This window comes from Phyllobates terribilis, unplaced genomic scaffold, assembly GCF_046119375.1.
Source record: "Phyllobates terribilis strain yellow unplaced genomic scaffold, ASM4611937v1 Scaffold_2__4_contigs__length_985480577, whole genome shotgun sequence".
NCBI classification, from domain to species: domain Eukaryota; kingdom Metazoa; phylum Chordata; class Amphibia; order Anura; family Dendrobatidae; genus Phyllobates; species Phyllobates terribilis.
The window spans coordinates 425,932,380-425,946,682 of NW_027362762.1; the positions used below are offsets into that span (position 1 = coordinate 425,932,380).

At 44.1% G+C, this 14,303-nt stretch overlaps 1 protein-coding gene across 1 annotated transcript in view; it reads left to right on the plus strand.

Moving 5' to 3' along the window:
- Nucleotides 1-14,303, plus strand: part of ZZEF1 (zinc finger ZZ-type and EF-hand domain containing 1) — a 141,434-nt gene that overhangs the window by 92,305 nt on the left and 34,826 nt on the right. Inside the window, exons 34-42 of the mRNA XM_073665194.1 lie at nt 5,361-5,499; nt 5,626-5,791; nt 6,522-6,784; nt 10,491-10,654; nt 10,736-10,871; nt 10,959-11,089; nt 11,257-11,534; nt 12,562-12,736; nt 14,008-14,140. Of these exons, the coding sequence (XP_073521295.1) occupies nt 5,361-5,499; nt 5,626-5,791; nt 6,522-6,784; nt 10,491-10,654; nt 10,736-10,871; nt 10,959-11,089; nt 11,257-11,534; nt 12,562-12,736; nt 14,008-14,140 (1,585 nt within the window). The remainder of the gene's footprint in view (nt 1-5,360; nt 5,500-5,625; nt 5,792-6,521; nt 6,785-10,490; nt 10,655-10,735; nt 10,872-10,958; nt 11,090-11,256; nt 11,535-12,561; nt 12,737-14,007; nt 14,141-14,303) is intronic.

Here is a 14,303-nt window from a genome sequence, read left to right on the forward strand (position 1 = left end):
TTAGTGTTAAAATAAAGGATTTATTTAAAAAAAAATTGGCGTGGGGTTCCCCTTAATTTTAGGCTCTAGCGGAGGTTAAGCAGACAGCTGGGGCAGATGTTTGAAGCCTGGGAAGGGGGTAATACCCACGGAGCTTCCCAGACAACTAATATCAGCCCCCAGCTGAATACCTAGCCTTTACTAGCTATTAAAATGGGGGAAGCCCCCCAAAAAAATAACGTGGGGTCCCCCCTAATTTAATAGCTAGCAAAGGCTAGGCAGACAGCTGGGGGCTGATTTTAATAGCCCAGGAAGGGTGCCATGAATATTGGCCCCCTCCCAGGCTAGAAACACCAGCCGTCAGCCGCCCCAGAAATGGCGCATCCATAGGATGCGCCAATTCTGGCACTTAGCCTCGCTCTTCCCACTACCCTGTAGCGGTGGCAGTGGGGTAATAGGGCTGGGGTTGATATCAGCTTATAATGCCAGCTGACATCAAGCCCTGGTTAGTAATGGAGAGGCGTCTATAAGACACCCCCATTACTAACCCCATAGTCAAAGTTACAAAAAAACACAAACACCCAGAATAAAGTCCTTTAATTGAAATAAACACACAATTCTTTATTGTTCTAAATTAAACCATACTTACCATCACGCCCATTCCAGCTGAAGCCAACGATCTCCTGCAATAAAAGAAAAATAATAAAGCAACATCATCCTTACCTTTCGATGGTTCCCAGGACAGCTCCAGCTCTGCTACATCGAGATGACAGGCTGGACCGCAGCAGAACGCTGCCATCCAGCCTGTCATCCCGCAGACACTGAGAAGCGCAGGCTTGCTTGCGCTCCTCAGTGTCTCTCTGTGACGTCATCCAGATGAGCCGAGTTCATGTCCAATGAACTCAGCTCACCTCATGCACGTCACTGACAGCGTGGGAAAATTCTCACGCTGAAGTGCTGAGTGCAGGAGAATTTTCCCACACTGTCAGTGACGTGCATGAGGTGAGCTGAGTTCATTGGACATGACCTCGGCTCATCTTTATGCCGTCACAGCCAGACACTGAGGAGTGGAAGTATGCCTGCGCTTCTCAGTGTCTGCGGGATGACAGGCTGGATGGCAGCGTTCTGCTGCGGTCCAGCCTGTCATCTCGATGTAGCAGAGCTGAAGCTGTCGTGGGAGCCACGGAAAGGTAAGGATGAGGTTGCTTTATTATTTTACTTTTATTGCGGGAGATCGTTGGCTTCAGCTGGAATGGGCGTGACGGTAAGTATGGTTTAATTTAGAACAATAAAGAATTGTGTCTTTATTTCAATTAAAGGACTTTTTTCTGGGTGTTTGTGTTTTTTTAAATACTTTACTAGAAATTCATGGTGGTCATGTCTAATATTGGCGTGACCCCATGAATTTCGGGCTTAGGGCCAGCTGATAATGCCAAGCTGGCCTTAACCCCTTTATTACCCAGTGAGCCACCGCACCAGGGCCCTGGATGAGTTGGGTACAGCGCCAGAAGATGGCGCTTCTATGAACGCGCCATTTTCCGGGGCGGCTGCGGACTGCAATTTTCAGCGGGGGGGGGGGGGGCAGAAAGCTTGGGCCTCCCTGCGCTGCGGATTCCAGCCCCCAGCTGCCTTGTTGTACCTGGCTGGACACAAAAATAGGGCGAAGCCCCACGTATTTTTTTTTTTTAATTATTTCATGAAATTCATGGAATAATTAAGAAAAAAAGGGCTTCCCTATATTGTTGTTTCTGGCTAGGTACAAATAGGCAGCTGGTGGTTGGGGGCAGCCCGTTCCTGCCTGCTGTACCTGACTGGACACAAATATAGGGCGAAGCCCCACATAATTTTTTTTTAATTATTTCATGAATTTCCTGAAATAATTAAAAAAAAATTGACGTGGGGCTCTTCCACGCTGCCCTGGTGCGGTGGCAGGGGGTAATAGTGGTGCGGTTCAAGTCAGCGCCAGCTGCCATGAAGCCCAGGTTAGTAATGATGGGCGTCTATAAGACACCCCCATTACTAACCTACAAAGTGTTAAAAAGAAAAAACACACTACACCCAGAAAAAAATAATTTATTTGAAATAAAACACACCATTTTATTTAATTCTTAGTTTACTAAAAATAATAGTTACCTGTCCACGTTCCTGCGCTGATCTCCCATGCACAGCTGTCACATCTGGAGAAGGTGACAGCTGTGCATGGCTGCTGTAAGCTCACGCTGCCGGGAACACGTCCGCTCCCGGCAGCGGGAGCCCCTGACTGAGGTCACCGGAGTGCATTCAGGCAGCGCAGCTCCGGAGACCTCCTTTACCGCACTGCTGTACCGTGGGAATTTCTCACGATACAGCAGGGCCGTAAAGCAGCTAACCGGAGCAGCGCTGCCTGAACTCCGGTGAACCCTTACGGCCACATCATTCTAGCGGCGGCAGCATTTCAGAGCGGTCACATTCTATGTGGCTGCTCTGAACTGGAGATCTTCGTGGGACACTCGTGGACTACTACAGAGGGGTAAGGATAAGGTTGTGGTTTATTATTTTATATTTTATTACAGGAGATCGATGGCTTCGGGGAATTAGGTGTCTAGGTGAGTATAGGTGTAGTTTTTTATTTTTTACTTTATTTTAGGTGGCGATCGGCGGGGACAGGTAATGTATGAACTAATTTCTTTTAGGTAACCACTGGCCACCAATGACATGTATTTAAAATTTATTGGGGACCATGGGGCAGTTTAAATAGCAGGATCAGGCTGATGGGAACTACTGCTCCCATCGAGCTGATCCTGCTGGCACGAGTGGACGGGGGACAGACATAGGCCGATGGGAGTAGTAGTGTCACATCGGCCTATGTCTGCCTGCACGCACAGACACCGCGCACACCCGCACACACACCCCGCGCACACACCCCGCGCACACACCCCGCGCACACACCCCGCGCACACACCCCGCGCACACACCCCGCGCACACACCCCCGCGCACACACCCCCGCGCACACACCCCCGCGCACACCCCCCGCGCACACACCCCCCGCGCGCACACCCCCCGCGCACACCCCCCGCGCACCCCCCCCCCACACCCCCCCCCGCACCCCTCCCCCCCCCTTTTAAACAATCAGGAGCATTCTCCCCCGCTGGGATGGCATTCTGATGACAGGCTGGATCGCGCTGCCATCCAACTTGTCATCCTTCACAGACACTGCAGAGCGCAGGCATTATGGGAACTTCCGATTCCGGTATTCGATATTGTAAAAGTATCGGAATTAAGTATCGGAATTCCGATACCGCGAATATCGGCCGATACCCGATATTACAGTATCGGAATGCTCAACACTACTTATAACTAAAAATATTTTTTATCATGTAATCCACAATCCATTGTCTGATTTTAAAGCGTCATCTCACTCTTTCTTCTACTCAGTGTTAGGTGACTTTCTATGATCTTACTATACCTGTCAGAAACACTCATCTCAAACTTGCTGCCTTAACCACGGGCAGCAAGAATCCGACACTGACTGCGTTTTTACAGCTGTGTATATATTACAATGAGTACATAAGGTGTCTAGGGACTATGCGTCTCCACTGACTAGTGCAATTGGGGTGCCCAGGACTTCTCCCCACCCCATTCCTATATACACTAATAAGGAAAGACCTACCAGTCTAGCAGATCAGGGCTAGGTAAAAGTAGCTTTGGACCTGCACTGGACTAGTCATCCGAAACTCATACTCCACAGCTGGCATTTCAAAGTTTGTTTTCTGTGGGAAGGTTTCAAAGTAAAGCATATGCAGCTGGAATATCAGTTGGGCTCTTATTCGTTCTGCCCGTAGTTCAGGCAGTATGAATCAGACCATGGTTTCCTTTTATCTAGAATTTCTATTGTATAATAATCATTTCAAGGAAAACCTACATTGTATTAGTACAAATGAAGAAACGTATCTTATTACACAAAATGTTTATTTTTCCTTTTGCACTGAACATTCACTCTTAAGGCCCCGTCACACTTAACGACGCTGCAACGATCCCGACAACGATATGACCTGTCAGGGATCGTTGCTGCGTCGCTATGTGGTCGCTGGTGAGCTGTCAAAAAGGCAGGCTCACCAACGATCAGGGGAGCAGCGACATCGTGGAAAGAATCTTTCCACGATGTCCTGCTCCTGGTTACCAGCCTGCTGCTGAAGCAGGAGCAGGCTGGTAACCATGGTAAACATCGGGTTACTAGGGGCACACGCGCACCTAGTAACCCGATGTTTACCATGGTTACCACTCTGCTACAGTGAGCGGGAGGTTACCGCTCACTTTAGCAGGCTGGTAACCATGATAAACATCGGGTTACTAGGGGCACACGCGCACCTAGTAACCCGATGTTTACCATGGTTACCACTCTGCTACAGTGAGCGGGAGGTTACCGCTCACTTTAGCAGGCTCGTAACCATGATAAACAACGGGTTACTAGGAGCGCGTGTGCCCCTAGTAACCCGATGTTTATCATGGTTACCAGCCTGATCGCTGCTCCCGCTGGTCACACACAGCGATGTGTGCTGACCAGCGGGAGGGCAACGACCAAAAAATGGTCCAGGACACTATGCAGCGATCAGCGACCTCACAGCAGGGGCCTGATCGCTGCAAAGTGTCACACATAGCGACATCGCTGGTGAGGTCGCTGTTGCGTCACCAAAACCGTGACACAGCAGCGATCTCGCTATGTGAGACATGGGCTTTAAAGGGAGTCTGTCAGCAAGTTTTTGCTATGTAATCTGAAAACAGCAGGAGATAGAGGCTGAGAGACAGAGTTGAATGATGTGTCATTTATTACCCTGTCTTGTGTTGTTTACTTATAGTGAAGGTTTTATCACCTTGTGATTAGAATTGCCCAGACTACACTGGCTGACCACGCCCCTTCTCATTCTGAGCAGCTCTTCATTAATAGCCATTGTATATAGGGAGCCTGGTGTGGGCGGGGTTAGATTTCTCAGCTCTGCTGTATTGCTAAATCTAGAAGCTCTGATTGTGTCAAAATGGCAGGTTAATGGCATTATTGGGCATGACAGGCTCCCTTTAATTCACTTGTAAAATCTTACTGCAGTGAAGACCATTTCAGCTCACTGGGGTATGAGAAAGGAGCCCCATCCTCATATCCACACCGATCCTGGGCCGTGGCAGCTCCTCATAGTATAGGGGAGAGCCTTCCTGTCCCATCACAAGACCAGTTCTGTGTGTGAGGGGGGCTCATAATTGTAGATTAGGGCACCTCTTCTTGTATGTAGTTTTGAAATTTTAAATACATCTAAAAGATGTTATTTCCAGCTGAACACCCCCCTTTTAATCTGCAATTATAGTGATGCATATGGTGTACGTGACTTGAGCTTACGTTTATTCCTTATAGATGCACTTGTTTATCGCGAGATACTGTGACCTGTTGAATGTTGAGATATCCTGTGATGGATGTGATAAAATTGCGCCATGGCACCGGTACCGATGTTTGCAGTGTAATGACATGGATTTATGCAAAACCTGCTACCTTGGTAAGGCTTTCACTTTTTCAAAGTTACTTTGTGGTTTTTGGAACACGTTAGTATAATTAAGCTGCTGGGATCACCATCTATGGTGTGTTATTGAAGATTTAATATTGAAATATTAACTTATTATAGGTGGTGTAAAGCCTGAGGGCCATGAGGATCATCATGAAATGGTTAATATGGAATATGCATGTGATCATTGCCAAGGACTTATTATCGGTCATAGAATCAACTGTGATGTCTGCGATGACTTTGATCTCTGCTACGGATGTTATGCTGCCATGAGATACTCCGAAGGGTACTGTATTTTAATATTACTGCTAACATGAGTATTATGCGGCTTTAAAAGTTATTCATCATATAAGGAAAAGTTAGAAGTTGTTTTAATTACTAGAATAGTTTTTTGGACCAATTTTTTTTTTCTATGGCTGAAAGCCATGGAGATCTAATTTTGGCTCATTAATGAGTTTTTCTGCTTTCTCTCACAGTTGGCAGAATAGGACATATGCATAATACCTTCCAGTTGCATCCATCAGGTAGACGCAGGTCTGTAGACACAGGGTCATTGGCCGCGTTCACCTCCTGATCCGAAAGTGATTGGTGCTTGTCATTGTCAGGTCCCATACCGGGACAGCTGTTTTGGTATTGTTGCTCCTCTCCCGTGCAGAAAAGTGTATTAGTTGGCCCGTTGAGAGGCCTTAGACGTGGCCTAAGAAGGTATTTTTTTTCTTGTGGTGACTACCAGTTGACATAGGGAGAGTTTTTCCTAGGAGCATTTCCTACGCTATAACAAGTGCAAATTGCTTTCCTCAAGGAGGAAGAAAGCAGACTTCTAGGATAGATGGGTTGCTGACAGCATGAAATAAATTTTGGCGATAGAATTGAGAAATTGAAAATGTGGAAAAGTTTAAGTGCCACCAGATTAATTGAAGACCCTATTATCTGTTACTGTAAAGACTCTTGATTCTGTATTTGTAAGCGATTTAGCAAAGATTGTAACCATAACTATGTTTGTTTTCTGTCATTAGCCATTTGCCTAGCCACAGTATCACGATCTATCCAACAGTCACTAATAAAATCAGTGACCGGCAGCGGCTAATCCAACCTTACATACACAATTACTCGTGGCTACTCTTCACTGCGCTGGCTCTCTACTCGTCAGACCTGGCTAGTGATGAAGAAACGGATGGCGACAAGCTGGAGTCCTCTGTCATTTCCAGTGCACAGATTTTGCAAGCTAATTGCACGGATTTAGTTGCAAGTTGTCTTATGAAAGCACAGAAAGGAAAGGGTGAGATTTTTCAGGCTTTACATGAAAAGTTCTTAATTTTTTTGTTTGCTACCCTTAAGCAAGAATTGCCTTGCAAAATCTTATTGACCATACAAAATAGCCCAGTTGTGAGGCGTTTTAAAGAAGCTTTCCTGTCAAAGTATTTATGCTCTAAATATATTGAAGTCATCATATTATATAGCACTGTGTACTTAAAATTGCTGATTTTGCCTTTCTACTCTGCTGATTCTTCTCTTGCATTAGCTCTATGACCTCATGTAACTAAAAACTGACTAACTGAATCCTGAGTTCTGTGTAGAAACAGGAGGTCAATTTTCTCTGCACAAGTCATGAGTTACTGCAAAAGACCCTGATGGTGGTGGGGAGAGGAGGGAGCAGCTGGGTCAGGAGTTAAAGGGAATCTCACGCTTTTTGAGTTAATATGGGCAATACAGGTTGTATACAGCTGAAATTAATCATACCTGTATGCCTCCTGGATGATGCTTTGTTCAGTAAAAATCGTCTTGTATAGCTTTGATCTTCCAGGCTATGGGGCGTATGCTGCCCAGAAGATAAGACTTCTTCTTCCGGTCTTCATTATACAAGACCTTTCCTCCCCTTCACTTCAGTGTTCCTTTGACATCATATGCTCAGCCGGAAATCCCACACCTGCGCATTCTGCCTGCCGTCGCTTCTCTGCATTGTTCTGCACTGGGGAATTCATCTTTACTGAGCGCCAGAGATCACTGGGACTAAAAGTTACAGTAACTCTCCGGCGCCTGCGTACATCAAAATTGCAGATCGTGTCGACAGAAAGGTGGAACAGTGCAGAGGAGAGGCGGCAGGCAGAATGCAGAGGCGCGAGATTTCCAGTTCAGGAGTTGAAGAGGGAAATGATTCATCCAGGGACAAGAGACATCATGTTTCTACATAGAGCAGAGAAAAGAGAATTAAGTCGGTAGAAACAGGGCTACCTCTAGGAATTACAGGGCCCCATACTGGCAAAATTTTTGGGCCCCCTTGAGACTCTGCCCAGGCTCCGCCTCCACCCCAGCTCCGCCTCCACCCCTCGAACGTTCCACATTCCCACCGCCCACTCTTGGAAAAACTCTTTCTACACCACGTCTTCACCAATCACACATTAACAGTTCCCATTGAACACCAGCTCCCATATATAGCCAGTAGCTTTTGTTTTGGCCCAAAGATTTTTTAAGCCGCCACCACGACAAGGAGACTCTTCTGGCCGGGCCCTACTCTACTCTAACCTATTAAACATTTCTTATAATACCCAATACTCTTTTAGGTATATTTCTATTCATGGGAATGTGTCACATACATTTTTTAAAATGGCAAATAATACCACATTCAAGGGATAAATACCACCACACTATGACCATATCACATATTACCACCACATAGTGACCGAATAATACCACATACAAGGGACAAATACCGCCACACCATGACCAGACCACATATCACCACAAAGTGACCGAATAATACCACATACAAGGGACAAATACTGCCACTCCATGACCGGACCACATATTACCAGCACATAGTGACCGAATACAACAATGCTGATCATTAATAAAACAAAACAAAACAGAATACTAATATTACTATAAGTACCATTATACGCAGGATCTCTGTACATAGTATACAGTGTCAGTGTACAGATGTCACCGGTGAGTCAGTGTGTTGTCTCTAGTTGAAGTCTTTCATCTTCGCTTTTCCTCTTCATCCAGCGCAGACCGCCGTCACTTCTTCCATCTAGGACTCGTCTCTGCATAAAATAACACAGTTATATAGAGCAGCTTACAGAGCACATTCCCAATTTTACCCTCAAAAATAACATACATCACAGCAGTAATAATATCCTTTAATTAGCTCCTACAGTGATAATGTCCCACATCCTTCCCCTCGTGTCTCTCCATCTTGCCCCCCGTGTCTCTCCATCTTGCCCCCCCGTGTCTCTCCATCTTGCCCCCCCGTGTCTCTCCATCCTGCCCCCCCCCCCGTGTCTCTCCATCCTGCCCCCCCCCCCGAGTCTCTCCATCCTGCCCCCCCGAGTCTCTCTCCATCCTGCCCCCCCGAGTCTCTCTCCATCCTGCCCCCCCATTGTCTCTCTCCATCCTGCCCCCCATTGTCTCCACATTCTGCCCCCATGTTTTTTTGCGGGTGTTCCCCATCCTGTCCTGGTGCAGCTTTTAAAAAAAAAAAAAAGTCTCCTCTTACCTTGCGGCGCTCCCACGATGTCCTGCTCTGCCATCACCGGAAGCACGATCGCTGGCACATGGCGGTGACATCATATGCCAGTGACGTGCGCTCTGACATCAGCCGCCGGCCAATCACTGTGATTGGCCAGCGGCTGTTAACTATTGCCGTGCGGGAAGCTTCAATAATTAATAGATTTAAAGCAAACCTGCGTCCGACCGGGCCCCCTCTGCTCATCGGACCCCATACGCCAGTAAGGGCAGTAATGCCCTGATGGCGGCCCTGGGTAGAAAGGCAATGAGCAATTGTAAGTTCACAGTGCTATATAATATCATAATTGCAATACATTAAGAGGATAAAAACTTTGATGGGAGGAATGTTAGATATATACTTAAAGCGGTATTCCCATCTCCAAGATCCTATCCCAATATGTAGTAGGTGTAGTTATAATAATATTACCAAATACCACCAATTAGAAATGTAGTATAGTATTTTTGATTCGCTATGCCACTTACCTCATGTGCAGGTATTGCAGGACCTTAGGTATCCACAGTTACGACCACAAGCAGCCAGCTAACTGTCACTATATCAGTGGACGTAACCATGGATACCTAAGGTCCTGGAATGCCTGCACATGAGGAAAGAGACACAGCGAATCAAAAAAACTATACTACATTTCTAATTATAGGTATTTGCTAATATTATTATTATTACATCTACTACATACTGGGATAGGATATTGGAGATGGGAATACTCCTTTAACTTGTGTTCTGTCGCCGCTTCTGTGAAGTTGGTGCTGTGATTACCGACAGTCTCATGATGTTTTGACATGTGCATTGCAGCCTATCAACGGTTGCCGATCAGCTGCAGCCTTCATACTTCTATCCAACAGAACCGTGAATGCTGCAGCGGTGACATGACAATGTTGCATGATCATCGGGAATCGAAGTGCCAACTTTGCCGCATTGGCACTAGTCCTGTAGGTGAGTATATAGTATATACTGTATTTTGAGGACTATAAGATTCACTTTTTTCACATCAAATTTGGTAGGAAAATAAATGGGAGTGTGTCTTTGTCCGAATGTAGCTTACCGGGGTGGTGTAGGGGGCTGTGGAGCGGGGTCACAGAAGGCACGGTTGCCGCTGCAGGAAGCCAGAGGCAGCAGGAGTGGGGCGATGCTGCGGGCCGTGGGCTGGAAGGAGGGGGTGTCCCAGCAGTGGGCTTCAAGAAAATGTCGGCAGTGCGAGGTAGGAGCAAAGTATAGTATATATATTTTTTTCATGTTATGTGATGCACAGAAGCAGTAATGGACCACCCCTTTTATGAAATTAATCAGCAGAAAATTCACATCTTTAAAACAAGATGGTATTAAGCAGGACATTCAAAATGAATAAGCAAAACTTGGCAGACGGGTAACTGAAATGTCATTGATAAGTGGATCTGCTTCAGTACTTTATTTGCAAATAATATATTTATTATTGTGAATGTATATTTTTGTGTTTCTGTAGCAGTCAAAGTATCTCCATTACTCTCCATGTGGACTAGTACTGAACTTGAGCTGCCTTCTATTGAGTCTTCCAGTGATGAGGTTACTGAGGGCAATAGTGTTATTCTGGTGAATAAGACTGCCCAGGTTCAAGACACCACAGTCAAACATCCTGTGCCAAAAAAGGTATTTCTGGTTATGTGGCAAAGTTATTTGTACACTAAAGTAAGAATGGGAATCATTCTTTTTTGTGTTTCCTTTCTGTAGAGCAAAGGGGATATAGACACAAATATACCTGTCCTCAACAAGGCGCGCAGTCTAGGGGGACATCAAGAAAAGGATGTGACCTCAAAAGAGTCCAGCAATGATGAGGACTCCGAACACACTAAAGAACAATATCTTTGTAAGTGACTTTATCCTAGCCATTTCCTACCTTTCTGCTTAGGTAAGATTAATACTTTCACTTCAATGTTATTCCCCTACTGTGTAGTTCCCGGAGACTTGTCCAAGACGAATATCATTGATAAGGCTATAATCCTCAGCCCAGACCAGGTCTTTGCGGAGTGCTCTCAAGAACGTATATTGGGGCTGATAGCCGCCATGTTGCCTCCTTTGAAATCGGTAAGAAAAAAGTTTCGGAAAATTATTTTTTTTAAATAGTGTAGAAGATTAGATTAATGTATAAGACCATTCCTTACAATGCAGTTGACAAAGCATCTGATTGTATTCCAGTCTTTCTGATTTCTTTATGAACTATTCTTACTAAGGATTTGCATTTTCTCTTCTAGGATGCAGTTGGCTCCATAGTGAACCTTCAACAAGTGTTGCCACTGATGTTTCAAGTTGTTATATCCAATGCTGGCCATTTAAATGAGTCCTACCATCTAACCTTGGGCCTCCTGGGACAGTTAATCCTTCGGCTAAACCCTTGTGAGGTGGATAATGCAGTGAAGAAAGTTCTGTCTTTGAAGCACAGCGTACACGCTGCTGATGATGGGAGTTCTGTTCCAGATGGCTGGATAACAACTCAGCTGCTTTTCAGTCTAGGAGCTATATGCCTGGACAGGTTTGTGTAAAACATTTCTTATTATACAATAGCAGACATTGTTCCCCATGTTTTAGCGGATAGCTTTCTTATGTGCATGAGGAGTCTTATTAACTACACATTGTAGCGTCTGCTGTTGGCTAGGAGTTCTAGGAGTATGTTCACACACAGCTTTTTTAATGCTTTTTTCTGCATATAAACTGCAGTGGAAATTGCATGTGTTTTTGATGCGTTTTTTTTGGTGCTACAACATTTTGATCTCAATGGAGAAAAACTTCTGTAAAATGGCAAAATTAATTTACATACAGATTTATTTATTTTTTTTTTTAATTCACCACAGGTCATAAAACACAAGGAAGAGAAACGCATAGTGTAAATGAGATTTATAAAATCTCATTCATTTTGATGTTACTGTAAAGCGCTGCGTCTTTTCTGCACAAAAGAAAAATTCTCTGTGAACTAGGCCTATGAGGCACTTTCTAAAGTCACTGCAATAACTCTAAAGTTCTATGAATCAAGTAGTAAGTGGCCACTCTTTCATTAAAGGGGAAGCTGTCACCTGATTCATGCTGTGCAAACAACATGGCACGAATCCGAGCCTAATATACTTTAAAGATCTGACCGGGGACCATGGCCTGTAACCAAGCTAGTCTGGCTCTGCCCCCTGACTGCTTTTTTCCCAGTGCCGCTCCAGTTGATTGACAGGTCTCTCGCTATTGGAGCGACCTGTCAATTACTTGGAATGGCACAGGGAGAATCTGGCTGGGGCGACCCCAGACTAGTCTTTTCTGGCTTTCTCCAATAGAAACATTTATATATATTTTGGGCAGCATAAGTTGCCTTTTAAATAGGTGCCGTGTATAACTATACCTTTAAGGTGCAGGTGCATGCAGCTTTCAGCCATGTTATCAGTTGATCTTTATAAGTGAGAAAAAATCAGATTGTAGCACAAATCCTTCTTTAATCGCTTGTGCTGAATAAATTAGTTTGTATTAATTCCAGTTTGTTTCAATACATTTTAAGCATTTTTCTTTTTTTTTTTTTTCAGCAAAGTTGGTCTTGATTGGGCATGCACAATGTCTGATATTTTGAGAGAGTTGAACAATTCTCCAAAGTGGCAAAAAGTGATAACTGCTTTCACGGATCACTGTATGCAAGAGCTGCCACATCAGCTGAAAAATACAAATATCTTTACTTTACTAGTCTTGGTTGGATTCCCAGAGGTAAGACATTACTAGAAGCGTTACCTTTATAGTTCTGTACGATCTTACTTTATTATACTAACCAGTAACTATACTCATGTGGGAATTATTATTATTATTGTGCATCAGCATAAATTGATTCCAGTTCCATATATTTTGATAAATAAATATTTTTTTTGTAGATCTAGTCAAGAGCTATCATCTTCCAAAAGACCAGTAAAGTAAATGGTGTATTTAAGTTTGCAATAATTTGTTATTGCTTTGCTTCAATGCATTTTAAAAATTGGAGGTCATTGGGCTGGACATCTTTCTTAAAGAGGATCTGTCGCCAAGTCAGAAGTGGCTTCTTTTTACTCTTATTTTCACTGCTTTCCGGAGTATGTTTTTCTTTTACATTCACCATACGGTTCCTGAGATGTATGTTTATTTAAAGGTCATTTTTATGTCTGTTAATTAGACATTGCCAACAGGGTAATTATACAGAGTAGGTTAAAGACACGGTCTTCTCCATTGTCCACTTGGCTGCGATTTTCCCTCCATAGTATTAGGCAAAAATACAATAGAATGGTTATAAAATGTAAGCCATTTCATGGGAATCTGTCAGTAAGATCAACTCTCCTAAGCTGTCTATATGGCATGTAGGTCATACTAAAATGATACTGTAATATCTGTGATCCGATGTTATATTCCAGAGAACTCCATTTTTTTTTCTCATATGAAAATGAGCTGTTCAATGGGCGAGACAGATCTCCCTGAGAATCTGCCTCCAGAGTTTATTTTTAATAAAAGGGGGTGTTACCAGTGTGATATGTGATGGTTATTAGTGAGACACATGTGAGTAATACAAAACAGTAGAACTGAACTTTTGTTTGATAACAAACCTATTTGCTGCAGCTCTCACAGCTCTGCTGTAATGCAACACTGGCTGCCTGTGAGATGGAAACTGAAGCACGGAGTTACACAGCTCTGCAGTGAGATCAGGAGACAGCCATTACATAACTCACTGGTAATGCCTCTTTTTATTTAAAATAAGCTCTGGAGGCAGATCAGTGTCCTGCCCAAACTAACAACTTAGGAGGGTTGATCCTAGTGACAGATTCCCTTTAACTACTAGTGAGAAAAAGTTTTATCACATAACTGCTGTACATTCACTAAAGCTAATGAGCCTTTGTACTGAAGGGGTACTGAGATCTACTTTTCCTATACATACTCTTACAGCCGCATGTCTCTGAAGCTTTTTGCTTATATGCATATACTTAGTTTCCTACATATGTCTACCCTTTTCACTACAGGTACTATGTATGGGAACACGAGCTGTATATATAGACAATGCCAAAGAGCCTCATGATGTGATTATGTTAAAGCACTTTACAGAGAAAAATAGAGCTGTGGTTGTCGACATCAAAACAAGAAAGCGCAAAACCGGTAAGTATGGTAGACAAATCTATCTTTATGCTCGCGTACACATTAAAACTTGGGTTCACTATTATAGACGCAATGGTTGCATATTAGGAAATTTCAATAATTAAAGGGGTGTTCCCCTCTCATGCATATGTTTTTAGTGGATATGGGATCTACTAATGGGAAC